We start from the raw sequence: 26,455 nt of genomic DNA, 5'->3' as shown, positions 1-26,455 counted from the left end.
TTTCACCAAGATATTGTTATTCAAATCTTAAAATTGGGCTTTATACTTGGATCAAGTCCAAAGAATAGAAGCTTCCTGTTTTGCAAGGCCAGTTCACTGGGCCTTCTTAATTAATTGTTTAAAATATTTTATTTTTAATTGTCTTTTCCATTTTCTCTGTTTTTATTTTAAAAGAGAATAGATATAGAGAGAAACTGATAATTGAATGCAGAGGTTGAAGACAAGATGGAGTAACAGCTTTGATTTTTGAATGGCTGTGCTGTCCCTTGCAATCTGAGCCCTATGAGATGCTAGGCCCAAATAAACAGAAATGGGCTGAAGCCCTAAATGACTGTAAATGAGCTGCCACAATCAATTAACCTCCCAATTAGTAATCCTCCCTCTCTAAAAACTTATTAGAGGGATAATTTTCTTTTCTTTTTCAATTCCTCTAGGGTTTTTCCTATTTTTTCTATTTTTTTTTTTTTACCATTTGCCTGTAATTTTCCCTGCCCCTTCCCTCCCTTCTGGTTCACCACTGAAGGTTGTAAATGTTATAGTATTCTGCTTTTACTGGCAAATCGGAGCAATTATTAAAATATTATTTGCAAAATGGTGGGGCTTGAATTTCCGATAATTAAATCTTAAAGTAATGAGATAGACCACTGAAAAGACACTCAATGTTATTTATTTAGGAGGCATTTTCATCATGTTTGCCAAATGTTATACGCTTTCAAAAGCTTAAACCAAATTTAAATTGTTATTTTATTAAACACAAAATAATGATTTTAAGTTTAATTGCACACCCATTTCAAAAAAAAAAAAAAGGTTTAATTGCACACCTCCAAAGATATTTCCATTTTGCAATAATTAGGTGCACTTGAAAGCTGCTTAACTAGCTTATTAATTAATTCATTAGAGGCATGTATTTAAGCCCAATGCGTTAATTGATACCGCATGAATTCTCTACCACTAAATATATAATTTAAACATTCGTTAGACTAATTATTTTTTAAAGTAAAATTATTTATTATATTAATAAAATTTCATCACATACAGAGAAATATCATCTCAAACAGAGAGACGATTATGCCTAATAAATTTTTTAACTAAAGTACGAACAGTTAAAGTAGCATTACGACGAATCCATCTAACAAAAATATTTATTCTAGAGTCTAATAAAGATTTATAATTATTTAAAATCAAACACTTGTATAGGATAATTTGATAAAATTACTTTTCATGTATTTGTCTAAACCCCTATATAAGATAATTTAGTAAACATTCTCCTCCTCTTTCTCATATCTCGAGTATAAATCATTAAAGTTTCCCGAACAAAACTCCAAAATAGAGTTTCTACGAGATAAAACTCGAATAAGATTCCAAAACTGACATCGTAATTGCAATTCCGAAAATCTATAATAACTAATAAATCTCTATTGAACATTACCTTTCGAAACAATCGAATTAATAAAATTTTAAAAAAATCAATTACAAAAACAGACATATAACTTTTTCACATTAACGAAATGTCTCATCCCAATTTTTGTCTATTAACCGAGAAGTAACCATCAAAATGTAAAAAATTACAATCGTTCGACTAATTATGAAAACAAAAAGTAGATCATAATAATACAATGATTACATTTAATTTTCTATGTTAAGAAACAAAACGGTGTAGTATGAAAATAATTTGTGTGGAAGATGTGTATCAGTCTTATCGAGACTAGGGGTGATACTAAAGTGACAAATTCTTTTATTGGCGAGGCAATGTCTTTTTAAAAAAGGATAGAAATTAAATTTTTTATATATTTTAAATATATACATATAAATGTAATATATACATATTAATATTCAAAATAATATAAATAATAATATATAATAAAAGTATTATTAATAAAATATAAAATAACACTATTAAATTTTTTTTTTGAAATGAATGACACTATTATATATAACTATTAGTTTAATTTATTATTCAATACTCATAAAGATTTTAAATATAAAATAAAGTATTAATAAATATGTCAATAAATAAATTGAATGTAATGTAATAATAAATACCAAAAATATAAAATCAAAAAATCAAACTCCAAAATCTAAACTAAAAAAATAAAAACTATTTTTCATTTTCCAATCACTACTCATAACCAATATCATCAAGATGAAAGTTATCTAATTTATAAATAAATATTTTCATAAATAAATCATAAATTAACGAATAATAAATCATAAATTAACAACACTCACTATAATTAATTTATGCAATATTAAATCATAAATGAATTCTACAATATTGAAGCCTATAATTGAGATATGGAATTGAGAAGGGGAGCTAGCGGAGCGAAGGAAAGCTTGAAGTGGTAGAAGAAGAAGGAGATCAAGAGAAGAAGGAGAAAAAAGAAGAAAGAGGAGAGGAGAGGAGAGACACATATGTATTGGTCACTGTGTCGGAAGATGGCAGCTGTCGGTTGATTGCTGTTGGAGAAGGCAGAATAAGGTCGACATTTAAGAGTTTTGGATTTTAATCCTTTAAAATTAAAAAAAAAAAAAAAAAAAAAAAGATTTGGCACCAGGATACGCCTCGCCCGCCTGGTGCTGGGCGCCTCGCGAGGCAAGGCGAATACCTCTTGAAAGGCACCTCATTTGGGTCAGACGAGGAAAGGTCGCCTTGAATGGCACCTCGTCTTTAACAACGCTGATGTGTATATGTATATTTTTAAAGGTTGAGGGTTAATTATTGGTTACCGCTCTTTATTTTCTATTTAGATCGTAGTTAAAAAATAATTAAATGATAATAAAATAATAATTTTTTCCATCATATAATTTTTATTTTTTTTTAATTTTTATTTACTTCTCTTTTTATACTACTATGCTAATATAAATCTATTTAATTTTTAAAAATAGCTCTTAATATTTAATAAAATATAATATTTTTAAAATAGATATAATTAAAAAATTAATAAAAAAATATTTTTCTTAATATATTTTTTATTTTATATAATTATTAAAATTTAAATGATTTCTCTATTAACTTATTAATATAAAATGAAATAATTTAAAAATGAAAAAAATTTTATTTTATTTTTAGTCTGATTCACGTTAGAAATTAGACTAGTAGGGCAGCCCAGGTCAATTATTTAAGCTAAGCAAAAAATATCTATATTTTTTCCTTGTGAGTTTTCCGTGAGATAACTTTTCCGGTTTGATTATTCATCATTTTACTTTGAATTCTTACCTTAGCTTTAGCACACGAGGCCTGATTTTCCTTTTTTCCTCCAAAAGACCGGTCATGATTTGCATCAAGTCCAATGAAAATTCCTTTAAATCAAAATTAATTCAGCTTTTGAATAGCCACATAAAGGGAAAAATAAACAAAGAAAAAAAAAACAACGGGAAGTGCGCCTCCAAATCAAAACTCCAATTTGAATTATAATTTCTTGGGCCATCATTAAAGCAATGCAAGTCAAAACTTTAGACTTGGAGCAACCGCAGGATTTCAAATCCACGTGTAGAATTCTACTCCCAGAAACTGTCTTATAAGACTCACAAGCACAAAAGCAGGAAAAGAAAAAGGCAGGTATCCGAATGTCCTAATTTCGTGACAGCTGCTACCTTCCCTACCAATCACATTCCTCCGTTTGTTTATCTGTTTCTTACTACAACATACTTTCATCTGCACGTGGCATTTAACATCAATCTAAAAGTTTCAACCTTCACTGTAGGCTCAATCAGAACTTTTTCTAAAACTGCCAGAATTTCAAATGCCGGCAGAAAATTATATGTGTCCTCAATTATTGTTTTTCTTTTTAACTTTTTCCGAAAAAGAACAATTCATTTAACTAGAGACTGGCTTACAGAACTAGACTCTGCCTTCTCAAAGCTTCAATATAAAGAAACAAGGCTCGTGAACTCAAACCCGTATTTGACAATAGTGTTAATTACCATATTTACAGTTTTTAATGTAATAAATAAAACTATCCGGTAGCAGGAACAATAGGAGCACAGCCAAATAATGAAATTCACACCCCAAGGCATTGCAAGAAAGCCGGCAGCTACAGCTAAATTGTTGGAATTTAAGAAACTATGAGAGTTACATTGTGAGGGAAATGAAAGGATTCTATTATATACAGATTAATCAATAAATTTTTTTAAGATTGTAATGATTAAATAGCTGATTTTTGAAAAATATAAAAAATAATACATAGATTTATTTAAACTATGATGAATAAATTATAATTACCATTATTCCGTACGAATAATGGACACATACATTTTCGATCCAACAAATGCCATGTTTCTCCTTTATTCTAATAATTATTAATAAATTACTTCTTCATTATATTGAATTTCATCTGCACTCTCATCTCTTCATATATTTTGAATTAATTTATTTAAAAATGAAAGTAAAGTATTTTTTGTTAATACGAATTAAAAATTTAATGTAGAAGCAAAATTATATAATAAACTAAAATGCATGAATAATTTCAGTGAAAATTTGTATGAATAGTAAATATGATAATAATTATATAACATAAAGACACGCAAAAAAAAAAAAAAAAAAAAGAAACTATTCCACGTCCACTAAAATCTGAAAAATAAAAGTAAAGAAGAATATGGTCACAGCTATGTGCCCATTCCCAAACTGTGACCTAACCCATCATGCCGCCTTTTCATTATAACATTGGAATCTACCTACTTCAATCATTCAATATCAAAGGTTTATTCATATGAATCCCTAATTGATTTTATATCAATTTAAAAAAATTAATTTTGAAAAACCCAACTCAATTCATCAACTAACTAATTAAATTTTATATCAATAATATTTTTTGACAAAATTGAAAATGTGATTATGTTAGTGAATATAAATTAATTTGCGTCTAGAAATACACAATATCTTTTTGAATTTTAAAAAAACAGAAACCTATTTATTAAATTATTGGGGGAAGTTAGTTTAATAGAGGTTTTTGAGTAAAAGAAATATTAAACTCTATTCAACAATCATTTTAAAATTAATATTTTAATTTAATTAAAATATTAATATTTAATAATTAATAGAGTAAATTATAAAAACTGCTCTATATCACATTTGGCTAATCAATACAAATAACAATCCCACTATTGACAAATGTCTGTTAAAACAGAATATTCGTAATCTTCCATCAGTACATCCCTCTCATTATAAAAGCCGGAAAAAGGTAAATAACTCGTGATAACGTGTCAAATTTTCAAGCACCAATAGAATCTACTTTTTTTTATTTTTTTCTCTCTCTCTCTTTTTTTTTTTGGCCCTTTCGCGGTATTCTCCTTGGCAAAAAGTCCCGGCCTAACTTTGCCAGAGTAAGAATCCACGTGTCTTCACGTGGAAATTATTTACCAATTAAAATTAAAACATTTTCTCTTTTTTTCTGCGTTACGGGTCAGGCAAAATGGGTACATCCTCTTTTGGATTTATAGAAAATTTTGACACGTGTCCATACACGGATGACTCAGTGTAGCGTCCTTTTCACGATGGTTCATGCACCGAAGAGAGACGGAGCAGAGCTCCCTCTCCCTAACTCTAGTCCCTCTTGGATAAGGGCTGCTGCATGATGGAGGCACGTGGCTCCTTCAAACTGTGATAAGTATCAAGTGGGCTCCTTTTACTCCAACAGTAAGACAAGGACTGCCCTGCTTATCTCTGTTACTGCCTCCTATATAAGCATCTCCCATGCCGTAACTCCAAGAAGAAAAATAATAACATATTAAAAAAAAAAAGCAGATAGAATTATAGAAAATTCTACCTCCATTTTCTCTCGTCCAAACAAATATTTTTCTTGTTTTCCTGTACCTCCAGCTTCACCAATTGCGGCAATCAAAATGGGAGTACAAGAGACTGACCCGCTCGCTCAATTGACCTTACCACCGGGTTTTCGGTTCTACCCAACCGATGAGGAGCTTCTAGTGCAGTACTTGTGTCGGAAAGTTGCTGGTCATCAATTCTCTCTGCAAATCATTGCTGAAATTGATTTGTACAAGTTTGATCCATGGGTCTTACCAAGTAAGATTTCCATCCGGCAATAATTTTGATCAAGATTAATATATTCAATGATTATTTGATTATTAAGGTTTTTGTCTGTTCTTACTTCTTATAGGCAAGGCAATTTTCGGTGAGAAAGAATGGTACTTTTTTAGTCCTAGAGACCGCAAGTATCCAAACGGGTCCCGACCCAATCGTGTTGCTGGATCTGGGTACTGGAAAGCCACCGGTACCGATAAAATCATCACCACGGAGGGGCGTAAAGTTGGTATCAAGAAAGCTTTAGTCTTCTACGTTGGAAAGGCACCAAAAGGGACCAAAACGAATTGGATCATGCACGAGTACCGCCTTTTAGAATCCTCTCGCAAGCATGGAAGCACTAAGGTAAATAAACAATAACTTCATGTTTCCGGTGTAATATATGGATTTTAAGTATTGGGTTATTGAACTCTTGTTTCGTGTGATGGCAGCTTGATGATTGGGTTCTCTGTCGGATTTATAAGAAGAATACGGGTTCCCAAAAGTTCATCTCAAGCGTTCCAAGCAAAGAACATAGCCACAATGGATCTTCTTCTTCCTCCTCTTCTCACCTCGATGATGTTTTGGATTCGTTGCCCGAGATTGATGACCGATTCTTTGCTTTTCCTGGCACCAACCCGATAAGAACAACGCAACCCCCTGAAGAGAAAATCAACTTCAACAGTATGTGTTTTGGTAATTTTGATTGGGCGAGTCTTGCCGGGTTTAACTCGGTTCCAGAAATCATTCAGAGCGGGCAACCTCAGGCTCAAACTCGAGGGATGATGGATTACGCGAATAACAACGGCGACTTGGATGTCCCTTCGTTGCCGCCGCATGTAGGACACGTGGATTCGAAGTTGGGCCACAGCACCGTTGAAGAGGAGGTTCAAAGCGGTGCAAGAGCTCACAGAGTTGACAACTCTGGGTTATTTCTACAAAATGCAAACCCATCGACTCGGAACTTCTCTAGCTCGCTTGACCCGTATGGATTCAGGTACTGGACCCAAGCGGGTAGTGGGTTCGGGTTTAGACAAAATTAGAGCAGAATGCAGGAGTGCATTTCCAATTTTTTTTCTGTACAGAGAAGAAGAGTGCATTTTCTGTAAATATGTACCATTCTTTGGGGATATGTTTTGGATTTAGATTCCAAAAATGTAAGGAAGAGGGGAGTTGATAGGGGCCTTTTCTTTTCCGGGGAGCATATGTTTACAACAGAATAATTTAGTCAGAAAATTAAATTAATGAAGTAATTTGAAACCTATATCAACTGAATTTGAGAAATTTGTTCACGGTATATATATATATATGGTTAATGGGAATATTGATATATAATTTAAAATTAAAAAATATCTAAAATCGATGGAGTGTATAAATTAATTAGGACACTGAAATTTTCTGAATTTATTATATCGCTATGTATGGAATTGGTACGATTTAAAAGTGACGGATCATAAACCAATAATTTTTATTTTTGTTTTATTTATGTATATGGCAGCTAAAGAATGAGCGATGTAGGAGTGACGCATGTGGTGGTAATAGAGAATTGCAACGTGGCAAGGGAATGGTGGAGAGGTCGGATTTCGTTTAGCAACTTGTTTTAAAACTAAATTTTATTCAGCATGGTAATGTTTAATTAAATTAAATTAAATTTGTAATTTGTGAAATTTATTTTAATATTAATTTTGAAAGAAATATTTGGAAAACATGCATTGTATCACATGAATATAATTAAATCAATTAAAGTAAAAAAGGAAAGCAATAAGGGCAGAGGCTATGGCTAGGTACAATGCATATGTTACTTTTATAATTTGATTAATTAATCTCTATTAGAATAAAATTTTATGGTATAAAATTGAACACCAGATGAGTTTTTCCACATAATAGTTTGCCTGTTTTTCCGTGAAAATAAATAGATTCAGAGCCTAACAATATAAGAAAGTTATTATTTATAATGAAAATTAATTCACACGATTCATATAATATATAAAATGAAGATGTATTCAATGGGCTGTGTCAGAATCTTTTTGTCCATTTACGAGATAAGATCCACTTGGCTTTATTCTAGATATATATGATCTAAATTCAATCAAATCAAAAGATAAAAATGGAACTAGTCGCTGACTCAGCATATATTCATAAACTCAAATGTACTGTTATATGATTGAAATTTCAAATTAAATTTACGGCAGTGAAGCAATGAGATTAACACACATGATTCATAAAGTAAGTGTACTACCTTGTTGTGAGCAACTGGCATGAATAGAATAGACTAGAATAGACAACTAATTAACGTAAACTAGCTACATCGTAAAATTCGAGTGGAACAACAAAAAGCGGATCAAGGCCATCGATCTCCGACAGCAGAATTTGAAGCTCGTAATGTTTACGAACCTTCCTCATAAACTTTGCAATCCACAAGACACAGAATTTTCCAACATCAATAGCAGTCAACGAAGGAGATGATTCTAATGTAATTTGCATGGATATCATACCACCCATATGACGTGAAGCTTGATATATATTAATGACATTTTTGAGTTAATATATGTAATTAGTAGGCAATGCAATGCAATGGATGCTTGCTTTGTTTTTAGGCTGTTATTGGGTTCATCAGCTTTGCGTTTTCCGTGATGCAACAACTTTCACATGACTAAGTGATGGACTCTGTTACGCTATCCGTGTATAGTTCCCTAAGTTAATAAAAAAATTTTCATGGTTATAACCAAAAGCTAGGAGCATTAAGCGATAAGTACAAGATTGCTGGGAGCGATGAGATTCTCCAATATATCCCTACGAATAGTCACTAGGGATTTGCAACAGAGAAAATATTTGATCTGACCGAATCTAATAGAATAAATTTAAATAGTTATAATTAAATTTGGAATAGATTTAAATTTTAAAAATAATACTCATCCATTATCCGAATCCATTTATATAAATAATTAATTTAATATAAAAAATATATTTTATAATAATATTTATAATTTTTTTTATATATTTTTATTTAAAAATTTAAATTTAAATATTCTTTAAAAATATTAAAATTTTTAAATGAAAATTATTAATAAAAAATATTTTTTATATAAATTATTAATTAAAATATATAAAATTAAACGAATTTAAATTTTATTCGAATAATAATAATTAGATTAAGACATATTCAAATAATTTTAAATTAATTTTTAATTAAATTTAAAATAAATTTAAATATTATTAATATAAATAAAGTTTAAATTTAAATAATTTAATTTTCACGATTAATCTAGGCTAATAGTCACCCAAGAAAATGTACGCTTCAATCTTCCAAGATAAGCATTGACTGTGTATTTTCTCTTTCCCTTTTTCATTTTTCAATTTTGAATTCTTTACTTGCACGTGTCAACCTTTTCTATAGATGCATTATTATCTTTATTCAATTCGGTAAGCACAATTTTTTTTCTTTTCTTTTTTTAATTTTAACTTTACAATTTATCATTAAAAAAAAAAAAAAAATTCAAGATCTCGTCGCAAACTCATGCTCGAACTTGGCCGTAATGTCTTCAATCATGGAAATGTGGTCCTTATATTTTTTGTCCCACATTCAAAGAGAATGAATAGGATAAAGCGTTTAAAAAACTTTTCATTTTTCACATGATCCTAAAATATTTGATGAAAATCATGGAGTGAAATTTATTTTATTTGACCTTTAAATAATGCAATATAATTATAAACTTTACAAAAATAATATATTAGAAATCAATAATGCTGTGTTCGTACAATGATATTTTTAATACTATTTGAATCTGAAATCAATATGAAGATGACTTTTTCTCAATTTAGAGTTTGAGAAAAGGAAAGAAAAAAAGTTCCTTCACCCACTTTCCTTTGTTTTTTTTTTTGGAAATTATATTCAATCAAATTAATGAATAGAAAATAGTTTGAAATCCCAATTGAGGAAGAAGGTCACACTGTGATTATAAATCAAGCAACAAAGGTCATTGCAAATTCTTTTCATTGTCACTTTCTACTTCCATATAATTCCATGGAAACTTGTTTTCCACATGCAATGTAGGCATGTGCATGCAATTAATGAGGCTTTGGAGTGATAGGAGCCTACCATAATCACCTTTTTCTTTTAATTTTGAGTAGCTTGGAGGACAACACTCAAGTGAAAAGACTTTGCATTTTGCCATGTTCATCACAATGATCTCCCCATTTTCATTTTCCATGGAATCATTCCCTTTTACCTACTTTTTTAGGATTACAATAATTCACTCACCAATTTAAGTAGGATATATATTCTCTTTTTCTCTTTTTTTTTTCTTTTGACAAGTTAAAAATCAATAGCTAAGGAGTCCGAGTTTGATTTACTTTTCCATAGGCCTAATTAGATTTATATTTGATTGTGCTATATTGAAAAAGCCCAATCTAAATCTTATCATGGGACAGATATTGGGCCTGCCTTAATCTTTTTCAAGAGCTTTCAAACACGTTGTTTGGACTTTGCAAATTTACAGATTGCTGAAAATTGTGTCATAACAATTTGATATTTCTTATTCCTTTTAATAAGAAATATACTTATAAATTATCTTTTATTAAATGCGTGAATTAACGTTAATTCACAATTGATTTGATTTATTTTGAACTAATAAAAAATCCTACCTTATACTCGTAGTCAATGGTTTAATCCTTGCACGTACAGTTGCATCATTTTTTTTCTTTAAAGATTTGGATTTTATTCCAAGAAATGATTATAATAAGAAAATAGAAAGTGAATAATATAAGTGCAAATTTGGAGAAAATTGAGTTAAAAAATAGAAGGGTGTTAGTCATAAACATTTGACTTAGATCTATCCCAATAAAATTTTATTTGTTAGTTTGGATTTGACTACAATTTATTAAAGATATCGGATAGTTAGATTTGTCTGTATTTTAATTTCCCCACACGTTTAGTTATTTTATTTTATAAGCCTTAAAGATTAATTTAGCAGCTGTATATATTTAGCTCATGAAAAGCCTTCAATGACTAAATGCTCTTCAGTAAGGTTGGGAAAGTATAATTTCGTGTGGATTAAGTTTAGAATTGAGGATACCGTTAAGTGTTGGTTGAAACTGATTCCAAATTCCAAATCTGTTTTGGATTTTGTTTCTGTCAAGCATTAGGGTGATAACTTAAAGGTTTATGAGCTTGTTTTTGAGATATTTGAAATTTGAACTTTAGTTAAAATCAATTATTAAAAAATAAAAATCAAAAGGGTAAATAACGTACATATCTAGAAAACCATTACTTGGACGGGGCCATGCATATTGATGGATTACGGCTCAAACTAGGCTGAGATAAAAGTCAGTGTTCAGACATGGTAGTGAGAAGAGATGACGGGGAAGAGACAAATGATCGAGCATTTGGTATGCAATTATATATAGCATTTGGTAGTCTTAAAATATTTAGCTAGCTGCAGTAGCACTGTTAAACAAACAAATAAATAATGCAACTGGAAATTAATTAGAGCTGTTATGAAAGCAACCAAAATCTATAATATTCTGCATTAAGGTAAAGCAAAGACATGGCACCAACACCTCCTTGCTTGGCTTTGTTAAGGCATAATTCTTGATTTCTTAATATTATATTTTTGTTTTCTAAATGCAGAGAAATTACTTTTTGTAATGATTACTGCAGTTTCTGGATTTGGCAACCATCAAAATAAACCAGCCATTTCTTCTTTTGTCTACTTATTATAAACTGTAGGTCTATTCTTATTCTAACCGAGTCTTTTTATTTTATTTTATTTTATATTTCTATATAAAATTTATTTCATGGAAAATCTTGATACTTATTGTAGAAAAAAGAAACATATCATCAACTTGAAACCCTAATTATATGTAGATAACTAGTTTGACAATTGAACTGATAGTTTACACATGTATATGCTCTTCGGAAAGATGGATATCTCATGATCATAAACATAGACTTCCAAATTATCATATTAAAGGAAGTGGGGTATCAATGTCAATGAATTATTACATTCAACATAATTACTTGTTGAGAAAACAGACAAAACTAGCATCTACTTTTTCAATATTAATATTCTGTTTTACTTATTTATCAATCTAAGATTCAAAATAAGTTTATTTCAAAAAATAATGTTGATTTGTGAGAAAATGATGGATGTGAAGAGAAAAGGAAGAGGGCGATGTGCCGAGAAGGTTTTGCGCACATGGTTGAGAGCCCTAGCTAAATATCAGATGAGATGAGGTGTTTTTAGTTGCAGGGTGCCGAACTGATGATCACGTCTGTATGACAATAACAATAACAATGGCTGCTAACAAATTAAAGAGGTCTGCTTCACATGTTAAAGGGTCATGCAATTGCGACGTTTCACAAATATAATATCATCTGTTGAAAGCAAGAGTCAATTAGGCCTTTCTTAGGCCACAATCCTCGGCCTTTGTCTCTTAGACTTTTGCAATTGGCTTCATGAATTCCGATGGAAAAGAAGCCATAAGAGGGAAATTAATGGGTTATCAAGAAAACACAATTTTAGAAAGATTATACCTTTTTTAAGTGCCTAATTTGAAAAGCTTTGCTCATTTCTCAAGAAAAAAGGTATCTGTATAGTAAAGCAAGATTGACCTCGGGGCGACATGTTCTCTGTCTGCGATGTACAATAACATACATTTTTCTTCTTTTTTTTTTTTAAATTGAATAAGGATATTCTGATAATTAACTAAATAGTCCCCTTAAGTAAGGAGACTAAATTAATATTCTTATTTGAAAGAGAGAGATGAAGAGTAGAAGCCAAAGCCCAAAGCACCTGTTAAAAGAGTGAAAGACTGGAAGGGACAATCAGCTATTTTCTTCATAAAGGACTAAAAAATAATGTAATAATTAAGAATCGAATTAAAGAATTTTCTGTAAACTAGTTATTAAATAAAATCAGAATAAACAAATATTTGATTAAAACGGAAATGTACATGGTCAGCCTTGCATACAGCATTAGAAGATAAAAGTACAGCAGTAATCCACTGACGATATCCAATTTGGAAGCTGAGGAGAAGTCATGGTCCTAGTACTAGGTCTCTTATCTCTTTTACTAATGAGAAAAAAAGAAGCTATGCAATAGATTGTGCCCATGCAATTTACTTTAATTAACACTAACTTAATCTGGCCTAACCTCTAGAGTTAAAACGAGTAAAACCGTTACACGTGGACCATTAAAACAGAGGACTGGAAGGAAGTTGAACTGTAGGAAAATTGGGATATGAAATATTAATAAATGGAGTACAGGAACTGACAGGTAATGGGTCCCACTGGTCGATGATGGTACCAGCAGCAGTGGACCCACTGAAAGCATATGAAATTCTTAGTTCCCTTCCCACATTGAATACCCAACAACTCAACCATGTTTCGATGCTGTGTGTTACTGTGCAATGCATGGCTGTGTCTGCGTGAGTTGAAGGTCAAACTCAAACCCACTACCTTCGCCTTTCACCATTCTACCTACGACACCTCCGATGTGTTATTCCTCTTTCTTCCATTGAGTAATAATATTCTTCACACGAATCTAGACAACCCACTTCCCCCCTCCGTAGATTTGTGTCTCAGATTTCGATTTTACGTTGGTTGATAATATTTAAATTCCTCTTGTCATCTGAGTCTCCTCGTCATTATAAAAATAATATTTTATTCTATCAGCTTCTTAGTCTAAAAAGAAAAACAGAGAAGCTTTTGATTAAGGCAGACAAAGACAGAGGTAGAAAAAGAGTGGGGGTCCCTCCTTCAACCTTATTACAATGGTGCTGGTAGGATTTGCATAACAAAAGCGTGACATCGGATGCGTAAACCTTTTTATCCTTGTGCTCTCCATTTTATCTTTTTGTTGCCTTCTGCTTCCTCTGTGGTCCCCACCCACACCTCACACGTTTCCTGCTCTCCTACATTTTCAGAATTCCACGTGTCACCTTATCAGCGGTCCATTCTCCCAGTTTGCGTCATTTTCATCCCCATATGTACTCTCTTATCTCTGTTCACTACCCATTGCATGTCCTATTCAGCCTTGGCTTGACTTTAGCCAGAACACCACTGTTAATTAAGTAAAACCACTAATTTAACCCTATCTCCATTACATGTCGGCTTCTGATTGGTCGTTATTCTGTATTATTTTTGTATTAATATCTGATTCTTAGTCTTTGCCCATATTGCCCATTTAGGAGATAATAAATAAATTTGGTTAGCATTTCATCAACTACCCCTCAAAAGCGCTCCAAATCTCACTTATCAGTCTCTCCAATTCAGCGCTTCTAAGGACCGTCCTATAACTAATTAATGGAGAGCACCGATTCCTCGTCCGCCTCGCAACAGCCCAACCTTCCACCGGGGTTCAGATTCCATCCCACCGACGAAGAGCTTGTGGTTCACTACCTCAAGAAAAAGGCCGCCTCTGCTCCTCTTCCCGTACCAATCGTCGCGGAAGTTGATCTTTACAAGTTTGATCCCTGGGAATTACCGGGTGCGTGCTTGCTAAATTGATGGCGATGATTAAGTTATTGTTTTGATGCTTTTAACTGTGAATAATATACTCTTAAGGTCGAGTTGTTGGCCTAATAAGTATTGGGTTGTTGTGGGTTTTCAGCGAAGGCGACCTTTGGCGAGCAGGAATGGTACTTTTTCAGTCCTAGAGACCGGAAGTACCCTAACGGAGTGAGGCCAAACAGGGCAGCAACTTCAGGGTATTGGAAAGCCACCGGAACTGATAAGCCTGTATTAACTTGTGGTGGTACTCAAAAGGTTGGCGTCAAGAAAGCTCTTGTTTTCTATGGAGGGAAGCCCCCAAAAGGGATCAAAACCAATTGGATCATGCATGAATACAGATTAGCAGATAACAAAGTCAGTAACAGGCCCCCAGGATGTGACTTGGGTAACAAGAAAAATTCCTTAAGGGTAAATTACTATCCACTTTTTGCACATGTGGTTCTCGATGATTACGTGTTTATACTTGGAAAACCAATTTTTTATTTTTGTTTTTAAATTTCTTCAGCTCGATGATTGGGTTTTGTGTCGAATATACAAGAAAAATAACACGCATCGATCGATGGATCATGATAAAGACGATTATGTGGAGGATATGCTTGGATCAATACCACATTCCATCTCAGTCGGACTCCAACAGAATGCGAAACTTCAGCTACTAAAAGGCACAAACTATGGAGCATTGGTTGAAAATGAACAGAATTTGTTCGACGGAATGTTAAGCAACGATGCTATGAACAACACTAACTCTATCTCTCAGTTCGCCTCTTCAACCTCCAGACCTGCTGAGTTATCTATGCTTCCTCTCAAAAGAACTCTCCCATCTCTGTATTGGAACGACGACGACGACCTGGCAGGACCTTCATCAAGCAAGAGATTACAGGGGGATAGTGGAGACGGAAGTGTTGTGAGGACTGATGGGAATAGTTCCATAGCCTCTCTGCTTAGCCAGCTCCCACAAACACCTCCACTGCACCAACAGACAATGTTGGGATCTACGGGAGACGGGATTTTTAGGCCATCATACCAGCTTTCAGGCCTGAATTGGTATTCTTGAGTCTTAATTCATATAATATATATATATATATATACACACATATAAAGTGTCTTGATTTGGCGTATTCCGTGTAGAATGGACTTATAATTATCATTATGACATGTTCATACGTACAGTTACGACTAGTTTAATTTATATGCTTCAGATTGGGCTTGTTGAGATTTTGGTTATTAGTGCTGAGAGCTAGCTAGAGAGTAATTCAAATGGTCTCCAGTATCATCCAGGGTAACCATTAGTTGCCAATTTCAGGTGAGGACATCGATACTCTCAGATATATAGGTTCATATATATGTATGTATAAAGGTTCTCTCTTTATCTCTGTGTGTCTTTCCCTCTCTATTATATGTATGTATAGTTTTGTAACATATACATGGTTGTTATAGTTAGGCAGGCAAAAGGAAAAACTGAGATCATCGTCTTCATGTAGAAAAATAAAATCGATAAATGAAGCATTTTGATTTTGGTACATTCTTGTAGAGTTCTTGTTTTTAGTTATCATTTTTAAGAAATTATTATTATTATTATTATTGGGTTGTTGTCCATCTATGGTTCACATTGACTGTTAACCTAGTAGTGCAGTGAGTTGCTTTTGATCGATCAATATAATTGCATTTAAAGAAAAGAAATCATGGTTTGGCTCCTTTGCATTATTTGGCAGCTTCCCTTTTTCTTCTTCCATTTTCTTTTTCTTGTTTGATCAGGTGATTGCACAAATCCTAGAAGGGGAAAAAAATCTATTAGACCATTGGTTATGTTTTTCTTTCGGGTTATTCATGATATCATAACCTGCAATGTGAGTATTAATGCACTTATTTTGATTTACTGATTAGGTTTGCTGGATTAATTGATATTGAAATTCAATATAAGCATGATAGTAAGATTTTCTTGAAAATTTTATTTCAAGTATGAAAGATAGGAAAATGGTAGATGGAATCTTTGTGCTAGTTGTCTTCCAAATTGGAGTACGTCCTAATTATTATCAACTTGAATAGCAATTTCAAAGTGATATTAATCAGTATACGATTATTGGAACCAATAATTTAATATTGTAACAAGAAACAGCACTAGCATTATTCTAAGAGACCTATTCTTAAATGGGTAACAAGGATCAAATCAAATCCCAAAATGATTGAGAAGGGGCTATATTTCTGTTCATTTGTGGCATATGTTGTTCTCCTTTTCACTCTTTCATGCACATGATATTATGTATTTGTGTGCACTTGCGCATATGTATACATCCGATATGCTTAGGAGTTGAATTGTTGATTTTTTTTCTTCTTAATTAAAACCATTAATGAATGAGAAGTTTATTAGTATTTTCTTTTCTTTAATTCGTGTCTTAAATCGAAGACTACACATCCCATCTAAGAACCCTCTAGCCATGCGTGAACGAAGTCATCTCTACTTAATTCATTTGATAAAATAGATGCTATACATAAGGGTATATGTTGCTGTTTACAAGGTCGCAGTGCAACAGAAAATGACAAATATTTGAGGCACTAGAGAAAGATGGATGATCTCATAAACAATGATAGCGAAGAAATTAAATTCTGGAAAGAAAATGAAGTTTACTGACCCCTTTTTTCTGTTTTTTTCATCAGTGTTAATTAATACAAAATATCAAACAAGATATGACTTGGGGATTAAGAGATGTGGAAATTAAAATTTTCCAAAAAATATTCATAAGCAATTGATTGAGACTTTGTTGTTTTGATTGAGTAAGTACATATATCTGCTCAGTAAAAAAAAAAAGAATAAGTACATATACCTGTTTTCCTGGAAGATACACATGAATAGTGTCCTATGTGGGGATTTCGCCAGCTTCTAGTGTATGCAAAGTTAAAGAAGTGCACATGAGCTTTCATGTGTATGCGCTTCTAGAGATACAGAGAAAGAGCTATCCCACCATGCATATTGTTTTAGCTATCCTTCTTAGCTTTTTTTTTTTTTTTTTTTTTTTTCCTTCTTTTTTGTTTTATTAATACATAGATTTTTAATTTAAAAAAACAAAGAAGTAATTTAACCCACAAATTGTATGCATCTTTGATATTAGCTTCAAAAGAATAGTAAGATATTTGAGGGGGAGGGTGTCATTTTCTTTGGATTTGATGATTGATAGGACGTAGCTAAGTATATTCCAAGACGACTATGACCCAGTAAGGTTCTCACACACAAATTGACAAGAAGAGGCTACCTCACTTATGGCTTTTCTCTCTTTTGCTCGCTACTATCAAAACGGAATCATTATCCTAAAACCACTCATATTAATACCCCTTTTAATTGCGTTCCTTTCTAAGTAAAGCGTACAAAACTGCTTTACAAATTTTCTTTTATCATTAGTGCTTAATTTTGGAATTATAAAAAGAGTCGTTTTCCAATTTTAAAATCAAATTAATCTAAATTAAATTAAATTGAAACATCATTTTATTTTTAATTCATTTAAGTTATTTTTAAAAATATTTATTTTTAATTCAATTTGATTATTAACCAAAATTAAAAGAAAAATCCAAACCAACTATATATATATATATAACACATCAAAACATAGCCCCCTTCTACAACATTAAATAACCTCCCTTCTTATTCATTCAAGTGCCCCAACTCATTTCACTTTTTTGTCTCTATCTTTTTACAAACCCTCACGACCAAAGAAGCGCAGACCCTCCCTCCATTCACTTATCTGATCTTCTACTTTGTTTCTGCTCCTTCTTCAATTGACACAAAATCAAGAGCTTTCACACTCCTCTTCCACTATCACAAATCGAGTATATAGACGAGAGAATCAACTAATTCAAGTCACATATTGCATGTATTGCGGAATCGCGTACCACACATTCAATAAATACATATTCAATAATATAGTGTTTAATTATCCTAGATTTGATCGCATTCGTGTTTTTATATTTGATGGTTTCTGATTGAAGTAATGTGCCACTTATAAATATTTTGTGCATTTCTCCCTGTTGAGTTAATTTTTAAAATGATATAGATTTGATCTAAATTTAATATAATATTAAAGTTTTTTGTTCAATATTAGTGCTCTCATGAATATTTTATACTCTAATTTAATTTTAAATATGAAGGGAGTATATTAAATTTATAGTGATTTGAAATAAGGTAATGCGTCAATCGATGTATTTCTTCTTTGACCTAATTAATTTTTAAAGTGACTAAACTTATCCAAATTTAATAAGTTTAATTTAGTTTGAAACCAAACTAACCAAATTCTCATCTCTAATAAAATTTATATTTAGTATCTTATGCCTGATCACTTAGAAAAAAGTGCTGCGTTAATTAATCACTATGACATTGTAAATTGAATTTGACCCGATTGATTTGTAGATATGGAAGATAATTGCAGCCGAGGATTATCAATTTAATATCTGGCTTGTTTGCCTAGAGAACCAACAAAAATTAATTGCTGGCATTGCTTTCATGCCTATTGTGTGCATGATGTTCAATGTTAATTGGAAGTGGGCTCCAATTGAATGTGCATACATTGTCTTAGCCTTTATCTTGTAGAGATGATCCTTGTCATGTGGTAGATGTTCAAGCATGGGGGCTGATAGGAGGGCCTTCATTATCATGAACAGAACTACCAAAAGTTAGAGGGTTTTCATTGATGAACACATGCAAGCCAACTGATATTTCATACAATCTTCACACCCTATAATTGAACTTGGGAGAGCAGTTAAAGGAGGATTCTTAGCATCTAAATTTTGGCTTATTCTCACAAATTGACAGATGGTGCTAGATGTTTTCCAGTTATAAAGGCACCATTGGACCATTTTGACTAGTGACAAGTCAGAACTACATTGCCCCCATAACCCCCAGTTGTTGGCATTTGTTATGGACAAGTTGGCAATCACTAAGCTCATAATTGAAGATTTTGCCATTTCCATGACCCACAGCCACAGTTTGAGGATAATCATGGCTACAAAAATAAAAGGATTTGGATATTCGGCTTACAGATTGATGCGGCTTGGTCGGTATGAGTTGGGCTTGGGCATCTCCAGCGAAGATCTTTTGGATTCATTAGGACTGTTTTTTCAGCCCAACAGCATACCACGAGAGCTCTGTCGAGCAGCCGAATCCGTTTTGTAATGATAGAAATGGAAATGGTGGCTTTTCTGTAGCTATCTCCCCGTAGATGACATGAAGACTATAACACAACCAAGCAAAGAGATGATGTGGGACAATTTGCCCGATGAAGCAATGACAGATGTTGACTGCAAATCAAAGGGAAATACTTATCTGAACTGGATTAATCAATTTATTTTTTGCATGCTCTTATCAAAAATCTCATTTTCATCTCAACCCATCTTAACAAATCCCCCATCTCAAGGGATTACCGATTTATTTTTGCATCGATCATATGGATTTATGGACGACAAATACTGCTTGCGTTTTGACAATAAAGATTTCAGGCCATGCCCCTTTCGACACTAAGATGCACCTGCATTTTGCCGGTACTTGCTATGGTGTAGTCTGCCTCTTTTGCGCGTTTACGGCCGCAGATTCATCCTCTGTTCTCTTAACCCGTTTCTTCGCGAGTGATCCCAGAACTTATAAGGATTTTATTGGTTTAGATTTGATTATAGAAACCATGATTACAAAGTTTCAGAGTAAGCCGCTCATAAACGTTGGAGCCCAAGTTGATAAAAGTTCATTTTGGTTCAATTTGTTCTCTAAATAAGTAAAAAAAAAAGTGTAATTTTTAAGTTTTTTTTTTGCAAAATTTTAAGTTTATTTAATAAACTAATTAAGCTCATGTTTGCATAAACTAATTAAATTACTATAATTTTTAGATTTAAAAAATGCTTATTTTTTAATCGAAAAAGTTTAACTTCACTTATCTATTATAAATCTAAGACACAATTAAATGAATTATTTAATAAAAAATCAGAGGTAACCACTTTTATATATTTTAGATTCTTAGACTAAATCTACTGAAATTTACTAAATCCATAAAATTCATACTATTTTTTATGATTAAAACTTACTTTTCTAATTTTAAATAATATAATCACTAGACATGGAATTTATTTTTTAAATTTAATTTTTTAAAAAATGCAAATAACTTATCAATATTTTCTATCAATTCTCTTAAATAGATTTGCAACAAAATAAAGATTAAAAAAATCAATCACCTCTTAAACAATAAAAAATGGTATGTAATAATAACGAGGAAAATTCTTGAAATAGAGACAAGAAAATAGTAAAATTCTTGAATTTTGGCAACGTTAAATAAAAAAAAAAAAGTGGAGTATTAGTTGGCTTTGCTAGAAAATTTGAAAAGAATGGTTGTTTGTGTAAAAATTATGTAAATTTATATAAATAAACACAAGTTATTTTAAAAAATTTCAAAGGAGCGAAGCGGAGCGGAGAGTATCGCCCTTTGGCCTCTCTTTAGGTCTGCCTATACATTTACTTGGCTTGTTAACATCTAAGAACTTTTTTTTCATAGTTTTACGAGTAATTCGTGAATATATTTTGTTAACTAAAATTATTTCACACTTATTAATAATGGAGATATTTGGTCTTATTATGGGGGTAATGTGCAGAAAATCAGTTGGAAAATGGCCAAGTTCAGGCATATCTATTATCATGTGAACGAGATAGAAATTATCGAAATAATGGTGAATTATTGAGAGAATAGTGAAGGATCGCCTAATATTTGGTGCAGAAAGGATGCTTGTGGTTGAAATATTGCCTACCATAACTTTCTCCGCCCGTTGAACTTCCATTATTAATTTTCCTCGGCTACCTCTACTTGTGGTCGCTATCATCCTTTCCCCTGGCGCTGCCAAAGGTATTGAATTTTTTTTATTTATTTTTTTAAATGTATTCTTCAACGTGGTATTTGGTCTTTATACTGATTTCTCAGAGATATTCAACTAAAGATCGGAAGTAATGATTAAGCTATCATTTTGGGGCTTCTGCTAAGGTCCATTGCTTGTTATGTCTTGAGAGTTTTTGCTCACGCTGCTGAGAGTTAAAAGTGCACTACTTCATGGCATGATTTTGGCACAGCTTAGTCCTTGGTTATTCAACTCTCTCCTTCCTTTTATGGTCAAGATATCAACTCTCTGCATCCTGCATGAGTCGGGAGAAAAAGCTTAATTCGCCATGCTCACCACGCCAACAGCATTAGATAATTATTGGATTGGATGTAGCTTGTTCATTTTCCTGTTTAATTAATTGGAAATAATAAGAATGTTATGCAACAAATGAACTAAAGTAATCACGGCACAGATTGGTTTATAAGAATCTCAAAGAAAAATGACTTTCTATATTCCATAGAAAATTTCAAGCAGCATGTCAATGTGACTTTTTACAGTTAGCAGAAAACTAGAAACGCTAAAGCACTATCTCCGAGAGTATGTCTAATTTTAATACATACACATGCAACTATGCAAGACGTGTGTAGTATATACTGTAACCAGTCTGTCCGGCTTCTTTCTGCTTTGCAGCTCTTCCATCAATACCTGGTCATCACATTGTGGATTCAACTCTCAATTCCTACAACCAACTTGAGCAACTCATCATGTTTTAACCTCTCCTGATTGTTTGCATTCAATCTACTCCTGGAAGGAAGGAAGAGATTAAGGGGGAAAAAGAAAAACACATTAGTACTTGTCATGGTGCATAGCTGCTTGTGCACCTGTAATCATCAGAATTAAACAGTTCATATACCTCAGAACTGGAACCCACTTCTGCTGGTGTCTCGGATATTCTTGCTTCTGATTTCTCATTTGAATATCTGGTAAAGAGAAAGGATTTCTATGTTAGAACCTAGTTGAAGCAAAACGAGAACAGGCAGAAGCAAACAAGATGACTGAAGGACAAAACAAATTGTATGCACCACAAGTTAAGGTCCCAATATCCAAAGCCTATATGGAACCATCACTGCAGGAACCACTAAAACAAAACTGTATGCAGCTTTGCTTTTTTACAAACCACAATTTATAGGTCAATCTTTAATGAAAAAGAAAAATTAAAGGAGCAGGAGGACAACTGAACAACCCGTAGCAGACCTAAGAATTCTCCTGGTTTTTCATTGACAGAGCTCAGATCACATTAACCTCTGCATATTAACCAGAAGCATTTAGCACATGCTAGTTTTTTTTTTTTTGGCAAACTTACTCTTTATGTTTTTACTTTCTCTGTTTTTAATTACATGTGGTTTAAGCCCTTGAATCTTTAAAACAATACGTTAATTCCTAGAAGTAAGAGTCCAGAACATCCCATTTTAGACCATAAAAAGCACCAAAATTATATCTTTCTAGCGAAGGAAATATTAATATACATGAAAATTCCAATAAATTCCATAATACCACTTACGTTGAGAGTATTGTCACCCAAATGAGTTCTACACAGTCCACCCAAAGAAGCCTTTGTTCTACTGGAATCACACCATATGTAATAAGATGAGCAAAAGGCCAAAGCTTCCACCCCGCCTGCACAACAGATGACATCAAAGAATATAAATTTAAGCCACAATTTCGTTTAAAAATTTCCCTGCCTGCACAACAGGCCACATCAACAAGTACACAGAAAAGGCCGCGATGTTCTCTTACTGTTAGCATCGGCCAGAATGTAGCCTTTAATTCACTGAAAATGTTGGCTGGGGATTCCAGACGGAGAAATCCCAGAACTGTAAAATAAATGCTGTTCCAAACTGCTGCCCATGCAGTTTGGTCAAAGGCCACTTTGGCAGGAACCACCCACCAGTCTTGAAATGGAAAAAGCTCCTGTAAAATAGAGGAAATGTCTCAGGTAAACTGAAAAGTTAACTTTAAAATCAGAACTGATAAAAGTAATGAGTAATTAAATGGAAAATAAATAAAAATAGTAATCACCTCACAAAACTGGTAATAGTAATGTGAAAGGGAGCCATGTAACGTAAAGCCAACAAGGCCTGATCTAAACATTCGTGCTCGATCAAACTCAAATAGTGGTTTACCTTCAAAACACTGCCAGTGATCCAAAATAAATAAACAAAAGGGAATAGCTTACAAGATAAATAAGATGCACTGAATTAGTCTAGCAACATTCTCTAACCTGTGCAATCCAGTCCCCTATAGAATAGACTACTCCACTGATCATCATTTTTGCTAAGACCGGATTTGTCTTCAAAGCCTCCTCATAAGCAGTCCAATTGTGTTGAGGGGCATATCTCAGTATCTCAAAAAGGGTCCAACCCTAAGAAAAAAAGCAAAGGAACAAGGCATGAGATGAAATTTATTAACAACTATATATATTTAGCAATCCAACAGTGAATCAAACACATTCAAGCATGTTCACTTTGCAATAATTGTAGAATGGAAATATTCCTGGATGAAATCCCCAATATTCCAATGAAAGCTTACCATGAAACTTCAGAACAAGCAACAGTGAATTAATTCAGTCACTTGACCACAATAGCGTCTGTTAAACCATTAGTCTTGTATTTTCCTTTATTGTCTCAACCATATTATTTATAGCACTGTCAATCTTCCCATAAGACCTTCAATATCCATCAGATCAGTTCCAAAACCAGCATTTTCAGTTCAAACACAGAATCGTTTTAGCTCATGTAGCCAACATCCTCTTACAACCATTAAGTTTTCTGCCTCTTTTCTATATCTAATCTAACATTATTGGTATTGCAACTAATCCTTTTGAATCAGCCTTGTTCCAGCTGAGCTCTACCTTTGCAGCTAGTTCATTTTACTTACAGAGGAAAAGATGATAACTATAAGCTTTGCTGTGAAATATTCAGTTTCATTGTGATAGAGGAAACTCATGTTTGGATCACGCAAAAATCTATAAATCATAAAGTTCTTTGATATCAATTTCCATTTCACATCATTCTACTCCTTTATGATAGATGCTTAACAAGATAAACAATATTGAATGTCAGTATTGCAACCACTTCATAACATCTATTTATCAATTAGACATCTAAGGCTCAGTTAACTTGCTTCTTTGGATTTGGCTACGGTGGAATTGAAAGCTAAGAAAAAAGTAATACTTAGACAACAACAGGAAATACTTAAAACAGAAAAACGGAAAATTTTAGGTTCAATGTAAAATACCACATCATGAGTCGAAGAAAATTTCCAAAAACTAATAATTATAACAGCAATGCAATTCGACTTGCTCCAAATGCAAGAAAAAAAGAATTTCTTGATTCGTGGATAGATACTGTATGATGAATAGATTTCTAAAGGAAAGAATGTCACACAAGAGGAGCTTTTACATTTGCTCTAAACCTGAGTGAACAAACGCGAGTTTCAAACCATATCAAAGCAGTATTAAGAAAATTATAAATAAAAAAACGATAGCACACGAGGAAAGTAATTAAGCTAATATATATATGAAGAGGAGAAAGAAACAAACATCAAACGTTAACAGTATCGCCCATAAATTTAGAACATAAGGCATCAATAGCTACTCTTGCAACATAAATCAAAATTAGCGTATATACACAAAATTTCTATTTACTTACATGCCAGTAATCTTGATCAATTGTAAGCAACTTGGTTATGGCATAAGAACCCGCTGCAAGAACAATCATTGCGTTTATAGTCCTGTCGATTAACCTATCCACTTCCAATTCGCTCTGACTTCCACCATCATCTCCAATAACAGAACTAGAAGCAGAAGAGAATCCTTCAAAAGAAAATTGCCCCTCATTCGATCCAAAGCCGCTCACTTGAGTAGCCAAATCGGTCCCTTCGCTCTCCATCTGACTCACCACCATCCCTTCTTGCTGGTCCGTGCTGTCTCCACTCTGTACCGGGATAACATCAAGCTCTTCTTGAACAACGGAGTTCAAGAGCCAGCTTCCAGTTTTGGTTCTGCTTCTAGAGAAAATTGGGCTCTGATGAAATTTTGACCCGAGAAAATGAGAGTTAGGAAGGATTTTCGAGGTGGGTTTTTTGGATTTGGAAAGAGGAAGGAGACTATGGGGAGAAATGGAGTGGAGAGAAGCCATAGGCAGCCAACTGAGTTGAGGTTGGGAGGAACTGAGTTGAGTTGATCGAGTTATCAATCTAACTAACCGTCTGTTGCTCCAAGTTGGATACGCGAGGGAAGAGAGGTTATATTGATATGCTCATGATCTGCTGTGCTATTAATATGCTAATAATATTGGACACCCTTTTTCTATCATGATGAACGGTGGAGTTGACGTACTGAGGCCGGGAGCAGAATGGTGATAGGTCATGGAAGAAAAAGTTCATGGCCTAACTCTGAGATATGGCGCAGAAGAGCATTTCTTAGTTGAGTTTTCAGATAAGTGAATGCAGTCCACATAAGAAAAGCTTTAAAAAAAAAATCTTTTAATAATAAAAAACTCACAACCAATCATATAGCAGAACTATATTTCAATTATTTATTATTAAAATTTTGAATATATTATCTGATTTAATTTTATAAAAATTAATTGATACAGTAGCATCAGAGTGGGGCCATCGGAATACAATCATCTCCCAGACCCTCAATATGGGTCCCAAAATGGTCAAAATCATCTCCCACAATATCATATTCATAGGTAGTCCACAGTCCATTCACAAGCTCCACACATCCAATGGGAACCAAGACTCCATCTCTGAAATATCTCTGGTTGGTTGATTCTTTTAAACCATGGAAAATTTCAAGGTCACAATTGAAACAGATAGATATTCTTGTTTGTACTTGGAAATATATAGCAAGCGTAGTTCCTTAACTCGTTTAAAGCAACCTCCACCAAGTAAATAAGGTTGATTTAAAATGCAATAAATACGAGTATGAAAGGTTGTTCAGCTGTTACAAGAGAAATATCACTTGTCATTTGGCAATATAAGGCCATCTTGACCTTCCACTAGCTTTGCAGCTATTATAA

General features: G+C 32.9%; 3 protein-coding genes across 3 annotated transcripts; 2 read left to right on the top strand and 1 right to left on the bottom strand.

Annotated features, from left to right (window-relative positions):
• The first annotated feature begins 5,703 nt into the window (after positions 1-5,703).
• LOC110600782 (NAC domain-containing protein 72) lies at positions 5,704-7,283 on the top strand. The gene is made up of 3 exons (XM_021737649.2): positions 5,704-6,022; positions 6,117-6,385; positions 6,472-7,283. Exons 1-3 carry the CDS (start codon positions 5,842-5,844, stop codon positions 7,060-7,062), a joined length of 1,041 nt encoding a protein of 346 aa, XP_021593341.1. The 5' UTR covers positions 5,704-5,841; the 3' UTR covers positions 7,063-7,283.
• A 6,932-nt stretch (positions 7,284-14,215) lies between these two features.
• On the top strand, positions 14,216-16,053 carry LOC110601051 (NAC transcription factor 56). Its single transcript, XM_021738045.2, has 3 exons — positions 14,216-14,508; positions 14,632-14,939; positions 15,037-16,053. Exons 1-3 carry the CDS (start codon positions 14,325-14,327, stop codon positions 15,583-15,585), a joined length of 1,041 nt encoding a protein of 346 aa, XP_021593737.1. The 5' UTR covers positions 14,216-14,324; the 3' UTR covers positions 15,586-16,053.
• Positions 16,054-21,857: 5,804 nt separating this feature from the next.
• Positions 21,858-25,687, bottom strand: LOC110601610 (the record flags this gene model as incomplete). The annotated part of the gene is made up of 7 exons (XM_021738804.2): positions 21,858-22,172; positions 22,282-22,348; positions 22,930-23,045; positions 23,166-23,339; positions 23,448-23,561; positions 23,650-23,790; positions 25,079-25,687. Coding segments are annotated over 7 exons (1,227 nt in total), but the record flags the coding sequence as incomplete, so codon positions are not given.
• Positions 25,688-26,455: the final 768 nt, after the last annotated feature.

The sequence above is a fragment of the Manihot esculenta genome, chromosome 15 (assembly GCF_001659605.2).
Source record: "Manihot esculenta cultivar AM560-2 chromosome 15, M.esculenta_v8, whole genome shotgun sequence".
Lineage (NCBI taxonomy): Eukaryota > Viridiplantae > Streptophyta > Magnoliopsida > Malpighiales > Euphorbiaceae > Manihot > Manihot esculenta.
The sequence above is the reverse complement of the archived record's forward strand: the minus strand, read 5'-3'. Positions and strand labels throughout refer to the sequence as shown.

Bases quoted from the DNA above. Each gene is read 5' to 3' on its own strand.
- LOC110600782 (XM_021737649.2), top strand. From the start codon at position 5,842: ATGGGAGTACAAGAGACTGACCCGCTCGCTCAATTGACCTTACCACCG. The intron at 6,023-6,116 runs GTAAGATTTCCA...TACTTCTTATAG, and splicing joins TGATCCATGGGTCTTACCAA to GCAAGGCAATTTTCGGTGAG. The intron at 6,386-6,471 runs GTAAATAAACAA...GTGTGATGGCAG, and splicing joins GCAAGCATGGAAGCACTAAG to CTTGATGATTGGGTTCTCTG.
- LOC110601051 (XM_021738045.2), top strand. From the start codon at position 14,325: ATGGAGAGCACCGATTCCTCGTCCGCCTCGCAACAGCCCAACCTTCCA. The intron at 14,509-14,631 runs GTGCGTGCTTGC...GTGGGTTTTCAG, and splicing joins TGATCCCTGGGAATTACCGG to CGAAGGCGACCTTTGGCGAG. The intron at 14,940-15,036 runs GTAAATTACTAT...AAATTTCTTCAG, and splicing joins ACAAGAAAAATTCCTTAAGG to CTCGATGATTGGGTTTTGTG.